This window comes from Scyliorhinus canicula, chromosome 2 (assembly GCF_902713615.1).
Source record: "Scyliorhinus canicula chromosome 2, sScyCan1.1, whole genome shotgun sequence".
Lineage (NCBI taxonomy): Eukaryota > Metazoa > Chordata > Chondrichthyes > Carcharhiniformes > Scyliorhinidae > Scyliorhinus > Scyliorhinus canicula.
In genome coordinates, this window is record NC_052147.1 from 112,846,995 (window position 1) to 112,865,095 (window position 18,101).

Sequence of the window (18,101 nt, forward strand, 5' to 3'; positions counted from 1 at the left end):
ACTTTCAACGGACAATGGGAACCATCCAAAAGTATGATATAGATTGCACACTTCGGATAGTTCCAAACGTCTTGTGGTAATAGTTACGCAGAAGAAGAAAGTAAAACCACTTCTTAAGTCTGGATAACAATACAAATTGTCCCTCCCACTGACCCACCCCCAATCCTACCCACTCACCGTACAAACTTACCTTCTCCCTGGTCTCTGAGTTTAGACTGAACGTTTAAACTTGCCTGATTTATGGCAGCTAGCACAGTAGATAAAAGGGGTGCAGCTTCCCTACCTCTAACTCTCCAACCCTTGACAAAATGTCTCCGGAAACAAGCTGCACTATACAGTTCTCACCCAGCCTACACAGATCTCGTTCAACCTGAGTTGGAAGACTGGGCGAGAAAGCTAGATCTCCAAGTAAGTAATTAGGAGCGGAGTGTCAATCCACAAATGTTATGGGCCACAAATATAGGGTGAGTGTCTAAAACAAAAAGTGTTACCCAGCAGTAACATTTCTCGCCTAGAGAACAAAATTCACCCAAAAATTGTTGCAAAGAATCTGCAGACTCATTGCTTCATGGAAGGTAGGCCACAACATAAAACACGCAGGAATCTGGTCGAGGATAGTTTTTGAAGAAATGCAGTTCTTGTTGATTCCACGTGGCATGCCACAGAGAAATGGGGCCATGACAACGTCTGTTCATACATTTTCTCAGCAGATGGAGGCAAAGAGGCAATTTCCTTGTTTTTTTGTGAGTTCTAGTCATATCTCTTTCATCCTAATGTTACAGTTGTGCTTTTGCTCTTGATATTATCAGCTTGGTTTTAGGTGATCCTGGAATTGTTGGAAAGTTTTCTGCTTCCATATTGTCATCTGAAGGTATATTTATTTTCAGAGAGCAAACATTTTAGCTTTTTCTGTTGAACCTTTTTCTTAATTCTCCCTCTTTTAATAGACTGAGGGTTTTTTCTTTAACGAGGACTAAAGTGTAATTTTAGACTTTCAGTCTAATGTTGAGGTGATGGGTGGTAATATACAAATGGTAATTATTTCACTTGGCATAAAGCATAGCTTTATATTTCTGTCAATAAAGAAAGAAAGAGAGTCCCTTGATGATTTGCCGAATTTGTTCACTTGAAACCTAGATTGTCTCAGGTTTGATTTCCCAGGCTCTGCTAAATTGAGTGATGTTACCAAAGATTGGCCAGCCAGCTAGCTCACAGTAGCGTTGTTCCAAATGCCTTCAAAGCCCTGACGTTCAAGAATGGGAAAGCTGATCCCATTTGATCACTCTCTAGCAGCGCCTGTTTAAAAACTTTACATGTGTGTGGAGTTCAGCTGAAGGCAGGATCGAGTTGAAGTGGAATGCCACTTGCAGTTTATTAGTCTACCAACGTTAGCTGCCAAAGCCAATGCAAGAGCGGTATGGTAGCACAGTGGTTAGCACTGTTGCTTTACAGCGCCAGGGTCCCAGGTTCGATTGCCGACCTGGGGTGCTGTCTGCAGGTACTCCCCGTGTCTGTGTGGGTTTCCTCCAGGTTGCTCTGGTTTCCTCCGACAAGTCCTGAAAGATGTGTTGTTAGGTGAATTGGACATTCTGAATTCTCCCTCTGTGTATCCAAACAGGCGCCGGAATGTGGCGACTAGGGGATTTTCACAGTAACTTTATTGCAGTGTAAATGTAGGCCTACTTGTAACAATAATAAAGATTATGAAAGATGGCCACTTGAGAAAAGGATCAGAAGACTGCAGTGCCAGTGCATCTGCCCACTCATGAGGATTTCATGCTTTTAGAAGAGAAGAGAGAAACTTTATAACCGATCTGAAAAATCGGGAAACAAAATGCTCTCTGATATTCATTCAAAGGCTTAAATATTTCGGTTTGAGAAGCCTGTATCTTGCCAGGTTTCAGAAACATTTTGAATTTTTTGTTATTGCCAATTTCAGCTGACAAGAACATTCAGCATCTCCTCTCAGAACTGTTATATTTTTAGCCCTGTACTACGTGAGTTAAATAGAAAATACATTACATTGTGGGTTGTAAAGAAATTACAATAAGTCCATCAGGGTTGATGGTGCTCTGCCATCAGTAAGCCGCGGATGAATCATTTACCTATGTTGTCCCTTAGTAGAAACCAAACTTAAAAAGCGGAGGCTGTCACTGATCAGAAATCTGATGCTCCTGACCTTTCAGTTTCTATTAAAGCTGCAGAATTGCTACAGATGAAACCATAAGTGAAGTTAACTGGATACTGGGCGATTACACGCAAGGCCACTATGACTCATGCAATGAACTGTGGGGATTGCTGGATTTGAGTTTCTTAGAGTTAGGTTTGTGTGTTTTGCTTTCATTCACCGTTGTCTTCTGCCTCTATCTCAATATTTAGTCTTATTTTATTTAGAGAAATAAGATTGTCTCTGTAATTGCTGACCACGTGCAGAGAAAGAATTGTGTGAAATCCATCTCAAAATGGTTTGAGATTTTAAGTAACTGTAATGACTCCAAGTAATGTTGTACCCCACCACAAGGCGTTAGAAGGTTCCAAGGCTCCATTCCTGGTCCCTTGGTTCAGTTCTTCGTGTGTGCGTCTGCGAATAAATCACAAGTTGTTGCCTCCATGACCATGGGCCTGGAAAGGAAAATCAAATCCATATTATTTTCCTACTATATTTACATCTGCTTACATATTCATATCAGGCATTGTTGGACTGTCCACTCAATCTGACGGGAAACACGACAGGTCCTCCGCAACGTGCACCTGGCGAACAGAACCTGCCGGAGGTGCACATGTAAGTACAGCCCCCAGTGGGGAGAAGGTCATTCCCCAACCCTCCTTCCCAGCGCTGCCAGGGAGTGGGGGTGGGGGTGAGGTTCCATTGAGGAGATGACAGGAGTTCCGTGGGGGGAGGGGTCCAAGAGGTGTTCCTTCTTTTGCTTTGTTTTTCAATCGGGACCCCCTTTCTAAATGGTGACCGGATCTTTCAAGAGCTTAAGTTGCTGGCATCCACTCCTTCACTTTTCTCTTCAAAGTGTCAAAAGAAAAGTTGGCAGCGCAGCTGGAAGGCCACACTTTGCTTTTCCAGCCTGAGTTGGCACTTTGGAGGAAAGAAAATCAGAAAATTCCACCCATAGCATTTTTTTCCCTAATTGTGAAGTGTATCTCATCCCACCATCAACCCAATGCAAGGGGCAGGGGGGGGAGCTGCTATGAACTGAACACAGTCTGTCTCTTTGGTGTGTTTATGTAATTTGTATTAATGCAAAGGTATAATTTGAAAACACTTGTCACTGCAATAATTTAGCGATTATATTCAAGTGACACTTTAACAAAGGCTCCTGTAAATTGCATTTTTGAACCTCATTTCAGTCGTTTAGTCTGCTAATGTTTGAATGCTCAGGGACTTGGAAATAATGCTGAACACTGGAGACTCTCCTGTCCCAGCATAAGCATTTGCTTGCCCCCTGTAAACCAGTCCTACAAGTGGATATTAAGATTGAACATTATTGGGATTTCATCCCGCAAACAACTGACTATTTTAATAACTTGCCCTGTGGATTGATGTTTCCAGTTTCCTAATTTCTTGACGGAATAGATTGAATCTAAGTGCATGTTGTGCACTCCTGTGTACCAGTGACACAGTCGAATTAAACCAGAAACATAGAAAATAAGAGCAGCAGTTGGTCATTCAGCCATTTGAGCCTGCTCTGTCATTCAGTATGATCAGGGCTGATCCTCCATCTCAACATCATCCACCCATGCTCTTCCCACACCCCTCAATACCATAAGATTCTAAAAATCTATTTATTTAAAAAATATATTTAGTGACTTGACCTCCACGGCCTTATGTGGTAGAGAGTTCCACACATTCACCACCCTCTGAGTAAAGACATTTCTCCTCATCTCAGTCCTAAATGGCCTACCCCATATAGACCCCCCACCCCCAGAGGAAACTTCATCCCTGCATCCAGTTTGTCCAGCCCTGTCAGAATTTTATATGTTTCAATAAGGTCTTCTCTCATTCTTCTAAACTCCAGTGAATAGAGGTCTGTCTACTGTCATGCTTTTTAATGAAGTTCCCCAATCTATCTTAGCCAACTCTCACCTCATAACCGTCGCAGTTTACTTTGTTTAGATTTAGGAGCCTAGTTTCACTTTGGACTGTTTCACTTTCCATCGTAATAAAGAATTTTATCATGTAATGGCCACTGTTCCCTAAAGCACTCTGCACAACAAGATTATTAATCAACCTCTTCTCATTGCACAATAGCAAATCTAGGATGGTTTGTTTCCTCCTTGGTTCCTCGACATACTGGTCTAATAAAAAATGTTTCTCTCACTCCAGAAATTCATCTGCCACTGCATTATTAGGCAGCGCGGTAGCACAGTGGGTAGCACTGTTGCTCCACAGCTCCCAGGTTCAATCCCCAGCTTGGATCACTGTCTGTGTGGAGTCTGCATGTTCTCCCCGTGTCTGCGTGGGTTTCCTCCGGGTGCTTCAGTTTCCTTCCAGAAGTCCCGAAAGACTTGCTGTTAGGTGAATTAGATATTCTGAATTATCCCTCTGTGTACCCGAACAGGAGCCGGACTGTGGCGACTAGGGGCTTTTCATAGTAACTTCATTGCAGTGTTCATGTAAGCCTTCTTGTGGCAATAAAGATCATTATTATTATTATTAATTTGTTTGGCCCAATCTATACAGAGCTTAAAGTCACCCATAATTACTTTAGCACCCTTGTTACGCGCATCTCTAATTTGTATTTTAATGCCATCCTCTACCTTATCACTACTGTTTGGAGGCCGACAGACGACTCCTACTCATGTTCTTTTTCTGTCCATTGTTGCTTCTTCGCTTCATCTATACTGATTCTATGGGCGCGATTTAACGGAAGTGAAACAGTCCGGTGTCGAGTACATTTCGCCAGGTGTTTCCCGGTGCTCTCAACGCTAAGAACAACCCTGCTGTTAAACGGGACTCTGCTTCATTTTTGCACCTCGATTTATGTGTTTGTCAAGACTCCCCTTAACGTCACTATCGTACCTGCTTTCACCACCACCTCCAGCAGCAAGTTCCAGGCACCCACTTCCCTCGCACATTTCCTCTAAACCTTGCCCCACACACCTTAAACCTATGTGCCCTAGTCGTTGACTCTTCCATCTTGGGGGAAAAAGCTTCTGACTATCCACTCCGACCATGTCCCTCATAATTTTGTAGACTTCTCAGGGGGCCTTTAAGCCTCCCGCGCACTACCTCATAAGTGCAGGGCACCCCAGGCCCGATCCCTGGCATGGGCATGATGTCACCTGGCAGTGCTACCTGGATACCCTGGAACACTGCCAGGCTGGCAGTGCCACAGCGCCTGGGTGGTACCAGGGATGACAGGTTATTACTCTGCCCAGAGGCCGACCACCCAGGAGCCCCCGATTGCCTGGGAGACCCGCGTCCCCAAGTGCCGGTACGCCTGGTTCAAGTTTGTGGAAACCAGTGCTAAATGCTGCCCGCCCGGGGTCTCCAGGCTGAGGCTGTTAGGTCCCGGGCGATGGGTAGATCCGGCGTAGACATATTCAAGTGAGACTAACTGCTCACTTGAACATGCAAATCTGGTTCCTGACCTCAATGGGCGGACGTAGATTGTGACGCCTTGTGGGATCTCCTTTTATCATGCAGCATGTGAATAGGCCGGTAAGGATTTACCATCCTTGTGTCCTGTGTCAGGTGTTGCAGCGCCGATAGATCGTGTCCTACATCTTGATTTTCTGAGCCAATATCCTCTCACTATTGCACTGATTTCACCCTTAACTAACAGCACCACCTTTCCATTTTTGACTGTTCTTCTTAAATACTGAGTACATTTGGATATTCAGTTCCTCGCCCTGGTCACTCTGCAGCCACGGTGACACTTTTGAGCCCGTGAAAAAGCCAGCGAGGACTTAAATTCAGAGAGAATTGAAAACATGATGCTTTCCGGCGTGATTGGGGTTTGAAATTCCCCCCCCCCCCTTCCAAACTCTCCAGTGGAGTAGTGTTAATGGCACTGCGAGAGCTTGGGAACCTCATTTTAATATATTACCATGTCACTCGTGGGCATTCTCTCCAGATCTAGCCCCCATGGAATATTCACCAGGCACCAGCGCTATTTACAACAGGCGTGAGACAGTTGAGGTAAACCCTCTGAGGTACAGAGGTATGTGAAGCCCCTGGGGTGGGGGTGGAGGGACATGCCCTGGCATTTCCCTCGGCACAGGTTGGCACTGCCAGGGTAGCACAAGGCAGTGCCAGGGCTGTACCCTAGTGGGAGCCCCAATGGGGTGGAGCCTATATGTATGGTGGCCAGAGGTGGGAGCAGATATTGGGAGGAGGGAGATGCCAACGTTGAATATTGAGAGAGGAAGAGTCCCCGAGACCCCGCTGGTCGGGGTGCCATCAAATCTGTTTGGAGAGGCCCCACCGAAGTGACGCTGTAAACTACACCCACTCATATTTTTTGGCAAAGAGGCTCAAAATTACATGATAAATCGTACATTGCCATTTTTTGGTAAGATTCCGCACCATGTCTCCGTAATCCCGATCCCTCTATAGGGATGTTTCTCTCGTTGAAAGTGAAATCATTTTTGAGAGAAAGCTCCTCGGTCTTTGTTTCTGAGCTTGACAGCAATCCTGGTTGAAAGATTGGTGAGTCTGTTTCTGGGCTTGTGCCACTCCAAACACTGTAGTGATACTCCCTGTGAGGTTTGTCTTTCCTCTACTACAGGATGTCTATTGATATTCATCCTCACAGAAACACTGAAAATCTTGAAAACCTCTGTAATATCCTAATGTAATTCATACCAATTTTTCAAGCATTTGTTCATAATCGAATATCTCCTGCTTGGTATAATTTTAGCGTATCCTTCCTGCAGTAGAGTGACCAACTTTCACACACTACTCCTGCTGTGGAGTTGTTTGTTCTGATGCTGGGGCTCCGCTACCTGCTGTGACTAGGCAAAAAGTTAGATGTGGAACAAAACTATTTCTACAAGACTGATCGTTAATCTGTTCTGTAAGGTAGTTTATATAATTTTCCAAGCTCTCATAATTCAGCTGTTAAATGGTTTGAGCTTTGATCTTGCAGGTTGCGACTCCCTCTTAACAAGTTCATGGGTTTGTGATTTGCAACGCACTCCAGACTATGCATTGCCCAACATATGTTTTTAACTTACTTTGCCAGTGTTAATTTATTCTGCTCATATATAACAATGGTACATAGTTGCATGCTGTCAGCTGAGGGTTTGCGCTGAGATTTAAAGCTGTATTCTTTACTTCTATTTAGCAGCTGTGGCAGAGGCTCATCTTACTTGATTAAGACTTTAAATACGAAAACTTTCAGTTCCTTGAAATTCATATAATAAACTGAGTTGGGCTTGGAAATAGTGATACGTATAATTTTATGTTCTGAATTATGATGTATTTACTCGTGGCTGTCAAATGAGTTATGTTCTTGGGCTTCCACATTGAACCATAGATATATACACTAAAAAATGCTCATTTATTGAAGATCCTAGGAGGAAACATTCATTTTCAAGTTTTTAAGAATGTCACGGCCAGCTCTCTCACTTTTATCAAGTAAATCATTATATGCATCAGGTCTGTAACATATGAAGCATACAAACTCGCATTATGCTACAATCTAATTGCAATGGACGGGATTCTCCTGTCCTGGGACACCCGGATCGCGTTTCCCAATGGGATGGAAAATCGGGTGTTGGGTAAAATCAGGTAAGTACAATTAAATCACACTTTTGAGTGATTGGAATGCACTTGGCTCTCTTTGATGTGGTTGATGTTCACAAAACTTTGGGGTTCCAACACTTAGGCCACTGAACTTTGAAGGAGTATAAATGATTGAAAGCTGCAGATGGTTTATAGGAGCTGTCAATCACAGATACTACTAGAAAGCTATGATTGTCTTGCAGCTAATGGATCTGTGTGAACCAGAGGCAGATAGCAGCTGCTCTCCTTCCAGGAATGGACAAGTGGAGCTGTAAGTTAAGTGTTTCAGCTGTAATTCCTCTCACTGCCCCTGTCTGGACTGCTCTGGCTCCCAGACAAGGGTCTTGTTTCAGGGGATGATCCTTTCAGGCAGGGGCTCCCCCATTTATAGGGGCCCCAGAGGGGGGTGGGGGTCTCCCTATTACAAGGGTCCCAATGGGGGGCCTCCCTGTAACAGGGGTATCAGTATTACAGGGGTCCCAGCCGGGGGGGGGGGTCTTCTCCCTATTACAGGGGTCCCAGTAAGGGGGGGTCTCCCTATTACAGGGGTCCCAGTAAGGGGGGGTCTCCCTATTACAGGGGGCCCAGTGGGGGGGAGGGCTTCTCCCTATTACAGGGGTCCCAGTGGTGTGGGGGGCTGCTCCCTATTACAGGGGTCCAAGTGGAGTGGGGGTCTCCCTATTACAGGGATCCCAGTAATGGGGGGTCTCCCTATTACAGGGATCCCAGTGGGGGGGGGGGGGGTCTCCCTATTACAGGGGTCCCAGTGGAGGGGGGTCTCCCTATTACCGGGCTCCCAGTGGAGGGGGGGTCTCCCTATTACCGGGGTCCCAGTGGAGTGGGGGTCTCCCTATTACAGGTATCCCAGTGGAGTGGGGGTCTCCCTGTTACAGGGGTCCCAGTGGAGTGGGGGTCTCCCTATTACAGGGGTCCCAGTGGAGTGGGGTTCTCCCTATTACAGGGGTCCCAGTGGAGTGGGGGTCTCCCTATTACAGGGTCCCAGTGGGGGGGTCTCCCTATTACAGGGGTCCCAGTGGGGGGGGGGGGGGGGGGGTGGTCTCCCTATTACAGGGGTCCCAGTAAAGGGGGGGAGGGGTCTCCCTATTACAGGGATCCCAGTGGGAGGGGGGGGTCTCCCTATTACAGGGATCCCAGTGGGAGGGGGAGTCTCCCTATTACAGGGATCCCAGTGGGAGGGGGGGTCTCCCTATTACAGGGATCCCAGTGGGAGGGGGGTCTCCCTATTACAGGGATCCCAGTGGGAGGGGGTGGTCTCCCTATTACAGGGATCCCAGTGGGGGGGGGGGGATCTCCCTATTACAGGGGTCCCAGTGGAGTGCGGGTCTCCCTATTACAGGGGTCCCAGTGGAGTGGGGGTCTCTCAATGGGGGGGGGGGTCTCCCTATTACAAGGGTCCCAGTTGTGGGGGCCCAGTTTGGGGGGGTCTCCCTATTACAGGGATCACAGTTGGGGGGGGTCTCCCTATTACAGGGATCCCAGTGGGGGGGGGGGGGGTTCCCTATTACAGGGATCCCAGTGGGGGGGGGGGTCTCCCTATTACAGGGATCCCAGTGGGGGGGGGGGGTCTCCCTATTACAGGGATCCCAGTGGGGGGGGGGGTTCCCTATTACAGGAATCCCAGTGGGGGGGGGTTCCCTATTACAGGAATCCCAGTGGGGGGGGGGGGTTCCCTATTACAGGGATCCCAGTGGGGGGGGGGGGGTCTCCGTATTACAGGGATCCCAGTGCGGGGCGTCTCCCTATTACAGGGATCCCAGTGGGGGGGGGGGGGGTCTCCCTATTACAGGGGTCCCAGTGGTGGGTTACTCTATTACAGGGGTCCCGGGGGGGTGGGGGGGGGGGGTCTCCCTATTACAGGGGTCCCAGTGGAGTGTGGGTCTCCCTATCATAGGGGTCCCAGTGGAATGGGGGTCTCCCTATTATAGGGGCCCCAGTGGGGGGTCACCCTATTACAGGGGTCCCAATGGGGAGGTCTCCCTATTACAGAGGTCCCAATGGGGGGTCTCCCTATTACAGGGGTCCCAGTGGGTGGGGGGGGGGGGTGGGGTTCTCCCTATTACAGGGGTCCCAGTAGAGGGTTACTCGATTACAGGGGTTCCAATGGTGGGGGCCTCCCCATTACAGGGGTCCCAGTTTGGGGGGGTGCTTCTCCCTATTACAGGGGTCCCAGTAAAGGGGGGGGTCTCCCTATTACAGAAGTCCCAGTGGGGGGGGGGGGTCTCTCCCTATTACAGGGGTCCCGGGGGGGGTGGGGGGGGGGGGGGGGGGGGGGGGGTGGTCTCCCTATTACAGGGGTCCCAGTGGGGGGGTCTCCCTATTACAGGGGTCCCAGTGGGGTGGGGGTCTCCCTATTACAGGGGTCCCAGTGGAGTGGAGGTCTCCCCTATTACAGGGGTCCCAGTGGGGGGTCACCCTATTACAGGGGTCTCAATGGGGGGGGGTCTCCTTCTTATTACAGGGGTCTCAGTATTACAGGGGTCCCAGCGGGAGAGGGGGGGTTCTCCCTATTGCAGGGGTCCCAGTAAGGGGGGGTCTTCTCCCTATTGCAGGGGTCCCAGTAAGGGGGGTCTTCTCCCTATTACAGGGGTCCCAGTAAGGGGGGGTCTCCCTATTACAGGGGTCCCAATGGGGGGGGGTCTCCCTATTACAGGGGTCCCAATGGGGGTCTCCCTATTACAGGGGGCCCAGTGGGGGGGGAGGGCTTCTCCCTATTACAGGGGTCCCAGTGGTGTGGGGGGCTGCTCCCTATTACAGGGGTCCAAGTGGAGTGGGGGTCTCCCTATTACAGGGATCCCAGTAATGGGGGGGTCTCCCTATTACAGGGATCCCAGTGGGGGGGGGGGGGGTCCTCCCTATTACAGGGGTCCCAGTGGAGGGGGGGTCTCCCTATTACCGGGCTCCCAGTGGAGGGGGGGTCTCCCTATTACCGGGGTCCCAGTGGAGTGGGGGTCTCCCTATTACAGGTGTCCCAGTGGAGTGGGGGTCTCCCTGTTACAGGGGTCCCAGTGGAGTGGGGGTCTCTCTATTACAGGGGTCCCAGTGGAGTGGGGGTCTCCCTATTACAGGGGTCCCAGTGGAGTGGGGGGTCTCCCTATTACAGGGGTCCCAGTGGAGTGGGGTTCTCCCTATTACAGGGGTCCCAGTGGAGTGGGGGTCTCCCTATTACAGGGGTCCCAGTGGGGGGGTCTCCCTATTACAGGGGTCCCAGTGGGGGGGGGGGGTGGTCTCCCTATTACAGGGGTCCCAGTAAAGGGGGGGAGGGGTCTCCCTATTACAGGGATCCCAGTGGGAGGGGTGGTCTCCCTATTACAGGGATCCCAGTGGGAGGGGGAGTCTCCCTATTACAGGGATCCCAGTGGGAGGGGGGGGGTCTCCCTATTACAGGGATCCCAGTGGGAGGGGGGTCTCCCTATTACAGGGATCCCAGTGGGAGGGGGTGGTCTCCCTATTACAGGGATCCCAGTGGGGGGGGGGGGTCTCCCTATTACAGGGGTCCCAGTGGGGTGGGGGTCTGCCTGTTACAAGGGTCCCAGTGGGGTGGGGGTCTCCCTATTACAGGGGTCCCAGTGGAGGGGGTCTCCCTATTACAGGGGTCCCTGTGTGGTGGGGGGAGGGGCTCCCTATTACACGGGTCCCAGTGGGGTGGGGGGGAGGGGCTCCCTATTATACGAGTCCAGTGAGGGGGGGCGTCTCCCAATACTGGGGTCCCAGTGGAGGGTCCCCCTAACACAGGGATCCCAATGGGAGACCTCCCTATTACAGGGGTCCATGTGGGGGGGGGGGGGGGTCTTCCCCCTATTACAGGGGTTCCAGTGGGGTGGGGGCTCCCTACTACAGGGATCCCAGCATGGGTTTGTGCTTGGGGCGGGGGGGGGGGGGGGGGGGGGGGAGGGAGGGAGGAGTGGAGGGGGAGAGACGGGATGGATAGTGTATACAGGAGGTGGAGGGAAGTGGGGCTGGTCAAGGTGGGGGATTTGTATTTGGAGGAAGGATTTGCCAGTCTGGAGGAACTAAGGGAAAGGCTAGAGCTGCCGAGGGGTAGTGAGTTCAGGTATCTACAGGTTAGGGACTTTGCACGAAAGGTCTGGAAGGGGTTCCGTAGATTGCCGGGATACACCCTGCTGGAGCGGCTGCTGCTTCCGGATGGGGAAGGAGAGGGAAGAATTGGGGATATATATAAGTGGCTGGGGAGCAGGGAGGTGAGCGGGTGATGAAGATCAAGGAGAAATGGGAAGCGGAGTTGGGAATGGAGATCAATTGGGGAGTATGGAGTGAGGCACTGTGAAGGGTAAACGGGACCTCCTTTTGTGCAAGGACGAGCCTGATACAGTTTAAGGTGGTGCACAGGGTGCATATGACTCGGGCGAAAATGAGTGGGTTCTTTCAGTGGGTAGCAGATGAGTGTGAGAGGTGTGGGCGGGGGCCATCGAATCACGTGCACATGTTTTGGGGTTGTGAAAAATGGGAAGACTCTGGGTGGAGTGTTCGCTCTCTTAGCCAGGATAGTGGAGGAGGGAGTGGACCCAGACCCTTTGGTGGTGATATTTGGGGTTTCAGAGAAGCCGGAGCTCATGGAGAGGAAGAAGGCCGATGTCTTGGCCTTTGCCTCTCTGATTGCACGGCGACAAATCTTTCTGGAGTGGTGGTCGGCATCGCCACCAGGGGGTAGCGGCTTGGTTGGGTGACCTGTATGACTTCCTGCCGTTAGAGAAAATAAAGTATGAGTTAAGGGGCTCAGCAGGGGAGTTTGAGAAAAGGTGGGGGATGTTTGTGACCGTGTTTGAGGAGCTGTTCGTCGCAGGGGGTGGGGGATGAAAAAGGAGAAAAACCTGTATAGTTGACTGTTGGGAAGAATGTTTACCGGGGTGTTTATTTGCTGTGACCTACTTTGATACAGTTTGAATAAAAGGTGTTTTAAAAAAAAAATACAGGGGTCCCAGTGGGGGGGGGTCTTACAGGGGTCCCAATGGTTGGGGGGGGGGGGGGAGACACCCGATTTACAGGAGTCCCTGTGGGGGCTGGGAGGGGGTTCTCCCTATTACAGGGGTCCATGTGGAGGCTGTGGGTGTCTCCCTATTACAGGGGTCCCTGTGGTGGATCTCTCTATTACATGGGTCCTGGGAGGGGGATTGGGTCACCCCCATACTTGTGGGTACAGGGAACCCAGGCAATTTGGGTGGGGAGCTGCTGTGCAGGAGGGGGTTTGGGATTGATTTGCGATTCTAGGAGGTGGGGGGGATGGTGGTGGCTAGCCGTGGAACCTTGCTATCTAGGGGCCAAAAGCAGGATTTCCTGGGAATCCCTCGCATTCCATTCCATGCATAAATTTGCATGGCGTGGAACACTGAATTGCCGGTTTGCACTCCCAGGGAGTTCGGAAACCAGTTGCAATTCAGCTCCGGCGGAAGAACATCGTTTCCCAAACGGAGAATGCTGCCCAATGGGTTTGGGCTCAGAGTCGTTATGCAGCATTCCTGTAATTTCATTTCTGTCACTTGGGTGTAAGAGTGCAAGATATTTAAGGTTTGCAAAACTGAATGTCAAAAGATGTGTTGCATCTATTCATGTTCTGGCGTGGGACATTGTACTGCAGAATCATGCACTTTGCAGCCTGCAGTTGTCTATTTATGAATCCTCAATTTGACCATTGAGTACAGCCCTAATGTATTAATGAAAATATTAATTATACAACAGCCAATAGAGTGGTTCAATGCTGCCTAATTATCTGCATTGATTGATTCAGTCATGTATGCTGTTTTCCAGGCCTGTCCTTCAAAGGGAGAAACATTTCCAGTACTTGAAGAAAGGTCTGAGGCACCTCTCGGAGTCGTATTCGGTAAGACTTCAGGCAGGGAAGGTAGAGGGGGAAGGAATTTTAATGTGGACATTCAGTGTGAAGTTTGGAATTTAGCTGTTGACATCTAACTAAAATGTTTTGTTTTACTGGGGTACACTGATTTTCAAATCTGCTTTGCTTTGAACCTTTGGATAGCAAAATTTGAAGGGTTATGGTTGCTTTATGAAAATATGAAACAAAAAAAACAATTAGTTCTTTCTACAGTTCCAGTACGAGAACAGCTTTCAATTCTTTATACTCTTCCCTTGGAAAATATTGTGAGGAAGTGGAAGGATCATTAACACTGTGACAGGGCAGGTGAAAGCAATTATTCCATGAATTTAAGCCACCTTTTTAACTGCGATTAGTCCTTTAATTGGGAGGGTTTGATGGGCTCCTACAAACCAGTCAAGGAGGAGAGTGTGGGAGGCGGCTTCCCACTCTCACCGGACATCAGGGCGGGGTTTTTCCGACCTCCTACCGGGTCGGAAAATCGCCGGGGGTCGGCGTGAATCCCGCTCCCGCTGTCCTCCAAATTCTCCGGGCCCCCAAAAATCCAGGCTGCCCGCCTCGGAGAATGACGGGATCTGGCGGGACTCGGTGGACCCCGGGCTGCCCGAAATCTCCGGCCTGCGATGGGCCGAAGTCCTGCCCGTCTTTTGCTAGTCCCGCTGGCGTAGATTGGAGTAGGTCACTTACCAGCGGGACCTGGCGGCGCGGGCGGCCTCCGGGGCCACGGGGGGGATCTGGTCCCGAGAGGTGTCTCCACGGTGACCTGGCCCACGATCGGGGCCCTCCGATCCGCGGGCGGTCCAGTGCCGTGTGGGGCACTCTATCCTTCCGCATCAGAGGCTGTACCGGTCCGCCATTCCTGGTGCGGAAGCGAAGCCCTCTGTGTATGCGCGGGGATGATGCCAGCACACGTTGACGCTCCCGTGCATGCGCCAACTCACGCTGGCCGACCGGTGGCCCTTTGGCGTCAGTTGGCGTGGCGCCAAGCTCCTTTCCTGCCGGCCGGCGGGGCGCTAACCACTCTGGGGTGGGCCTAGGCCCTGAAGGTGCGGAGGATTCCGCACCTTTGGGGCGGCCCGACGCCGGAGTGTTTCATGCCACTCCGCCCCACTGGGACCCCCCGCCTCACCGGGTAGGGGAGAATCCCGCCCCAGTATCCCACTGGAAGTCGATCCATAATTCAGTGACTGAGTTCCGGTGTTAATTGGATCCCAAGTCAGATGGTGAAGAGTGAAACGAGGCACTAACCCTTTTCCTGGATTACAGAATGTAGCAGTACATATGTCCGTCTTCCAACCTGTCATCCCCAACATCCCAGTAATCTCTCTTTATGCTCTTTTGATACAATGAGAAAAGGTAAATCAACAGGTTAAATTAGAGTGATGGCTCACATTTCGCTTTGCACTCTTTTGAATATGCCAGTGAAATGTAAACTAGTAGATCAATTTAACAAAATCTTTGTTTATAAGTGCTCTAGGTACTTAGGGCGCGATTCTCTGGCCAACTTGCGCTCGAGCGAGAGTACAACGTGGCCGGAGAATCCCGGAGAGCCCTCTCGCAGGCTTCCCGGCAGCCTTCATGCCTCGTGGGATTAACCCAAGTCCCGCAAGCTTCGGATTCGGAAATCCGCCCAAAAGGTACGGGACCAAATGGTGCTCGCAGAAGTAGGCTGCAAACCTACTTGAGACCTCCCTACCCGATAGCCACCGGTCTTCCTCAATTCTCCAGCTTCCCCAGGGAGGTTGCAACTGGACGTCAATCAGTGCTGGTCCACAAGAACGTGGACCAGGCGGAACAGCACCCGGGGGGTCTCCCGGGCTATTGGAGACTCCTGGCCTTCCCCTGGAACGTGGCACTCAGGCACTGCCCAGCTGGCACCTTGACACTGCCACTCTGGCACTGCCAAGGTGCCCAGGTAGCCACTGCCAAGTGGCTGGAGCAGTGCAAGGTTGCCAGGGTGCCACTTCCAAGGATCAGGGCCGGGGGGGGGGGGGGGGGGGGGGCATGCCCATGAAAGGAGGGTGGAGAGGGGGGTTTGAAGGGTGGGGGTGTGCAGTGTAGGTAAGTAGGGGCCTGCGGGAGGTGGGGGAGGGGGTGGCGTGTGGGGATCCTGGAAGGCTGTAAAAGGGCATGGGGGGGGGCTGAAGACGGAAGACCCCCCCCCCAGGAACCCCATAGTGGGGTGTACTTACTTGGGTGTGTGGGGGGGTGACATTGCCATGGGTGGGGGACCCGCAAGCTCTTTTGGAGATTGTGGCACCCTTTCAAAATGACAGCCTGATCTCTAAGTTTAGCTCCCCAGTGCTGAAAAAAATTTTAAGGGCTGGATTTTTCTGCCCCACCCATCGCAACATCGCCACAGGCAGGGCACAGACCATGTAAAGATTCACTGATCTCCAGTGAGAATATCCGGATGCCTGGCGAACGCAGCCAGAGAATCTGCCCTAAGTGTGGGCTAAACACGTGAGAAACTCCCCAGGGTTCAAAGAAGTGACTCAAGTGTCATTGAATAGTGGTGGGGAACACGCCGGCAGAGCAGCAGGAAACTCCCTGAAAAGCCCACCACAAATGAATGTAGACTTTATTGGGAGAATTGTGCCCTTAATTAGACAGTGTCCTGTGCATAACTTATTGTATGACTAACATATCTTTAACATCTCCCCTTTTGCCGCTGTCTGGCGTGAAGTTTGAACCTTGCCCTTCTGACTTTGAAGAAAGAACACTATCCTTAAGTCATCTGCTCGTTTCCAATTCAAGACAGTGAAACCAATTCAGGAACACCGAGATTGATATGCACACCTTTTATGTGCACAATCAAGGACTTTCATAGTTTTAGTAGTGGAAGATTTGAGCGATAGTTTCAGTAAGGTTGGTGGGGTGCTTGACCACCAAATGTGGCTTGACTTGAGAATTCTATAACTGTTCTTTGATTTTTTTAAAAATTCTAAATACGATAGTCGCAATGACTCTTGTGAATTATCTTCACGTATGCCCCTCTCAAGTGTGAAGTACAGTAGATGTGCAACCTAGTAAGTGCCAGTGGGGGAGGGGGGGGGAGGGAGATAATCCTTTTTGACAGTTTGTCGAGGAGCACATTTTACCTTCATTGTGTCTGAATGTATTTTATACCCTGATAGTTAATCTGCTTTCCCTTGGAATATTTTTTATGATTGAAGTTGAGAGACAGCTGCTACAGTAGTATTCCCATTTTAGAAGGTGTCAAAAACATATTTATTATTAGATCTCAAGGTAGAAAATGCATTCTGAAATAATGGTGGTAATATTCATTTTATTATTAACTGTCAAAATGGATGTATTTCCATTGACACTTAGCCAGAAGTTATTTTGATTTGGTATAGAGGATTATATTATTGAGTGTCATTTGAATGTTGCGCTGAAGGTTGGTATTGGCCCAGATTCTTGCAGTCAGTAACAAATAGAAAGATTTAGCGATGTTCAATATCGATTGTGGCATCTATTTCCTATTAAGATGTCAGTTTCTTTCTGGTACCATCTGTAGAAAATCTCTGGTGTCTAGAAACTGTGAAATCATCTGAGGACTGATTGAAATCATCTGAGCACTGATTGAAGAATTCTCACAGATAGCAAAATCTGAGGTAAAAGGCAGTGATTATCATTCATTTTCACAGAGAATGAAATAAAGATTGGGACACACAAGTGGGTTTGAAGTAGAAGCTGTAATAATCATTTTGTCTAAAAAAGATAATTTGTATTATTTTAAAAATAAATGGAATTTTTATTTTGGAATGGAGGGAATGCTCCTCCAGACTTGTAAAATTAATTGTTTAGGGCCAGAAAGGTTGTTCAGCAGTTATGGCTTGGAATAACATTATGAACTATATTACATATCTTTCAACAAGTTTGTCTATTTAAATATTTTGATTCATTTTACAGGAAGTGTAATGCATAAAAAAAGATGAAGTATGTCAAATTATTGATTCTGCGCACTTGCAAAGTTTATAACAATGCATCCAGTGGAGGAGCATGGTTGTGACTGATAATTATTTCCATACTTACATATTTAACTGTGATTGTGCAAATACCAGGAGTCGTCAGTTTTACACCATCTTATTCATGAAAGCTGACCATTGTCATCATTATAACACCCACAAATTCCAAACCATTGATTCTTCTCAGATTGTGCTCGGTTTTCTCAAATGAACTGTGACCAGGTTATTCAAGAAAATGGCTGCTTTCAAACAGGAACATTAGTTATTTGTTATATATTTTTCTGAGGGGGTAGAAAAGTACATTGTCCCTGTTGGATTTTCAGAGGGAAAAATGAAGTCTTAAATTAGAACCTTTAAGATAATAGTAATCACAGCGGCAGTTTAAATATACTATGTCCGGCTGAGCCTTATCTAACAGAAAGGAGTTCATTGAGTGCCATGTCCAAGTGATCCACTACAGATTAAATGCATTTAATCCTTTTAGAGATTGTCATACTATTTAAAGCTTAATTTAATCTTT

At 49.3% G+C, this 18,101-nt stretch overlaps 1 protein-coding gene across 3 annotated transcripts in view; it reads left to right on the plus strand.

Annotated features, from left to right (window-relative positions):
- fntb (farnesyltransferase, CAAX box, beta) overlaps nucleotides 1-18,101 on the plus strand; it is a 123,900-nt gene that overhangs the window by 46,581 nt on the left and 59,218 nt on the right. For all 3 annotated transcript variants that reach the window (XM_038785110.1, XM_038785093.1, XM_038785100.1), the window contains exon 3: nucleotides 13,526-13,598. In XM_038785110.1, the coding sequence (XP_038641038.1) occupies nucleotides 13,526-13,598 (73 nt within the window). The remainder of the gene's footprint in view (nucleotides 1-13,525; nucleotides 13,599-18,101) is intronic.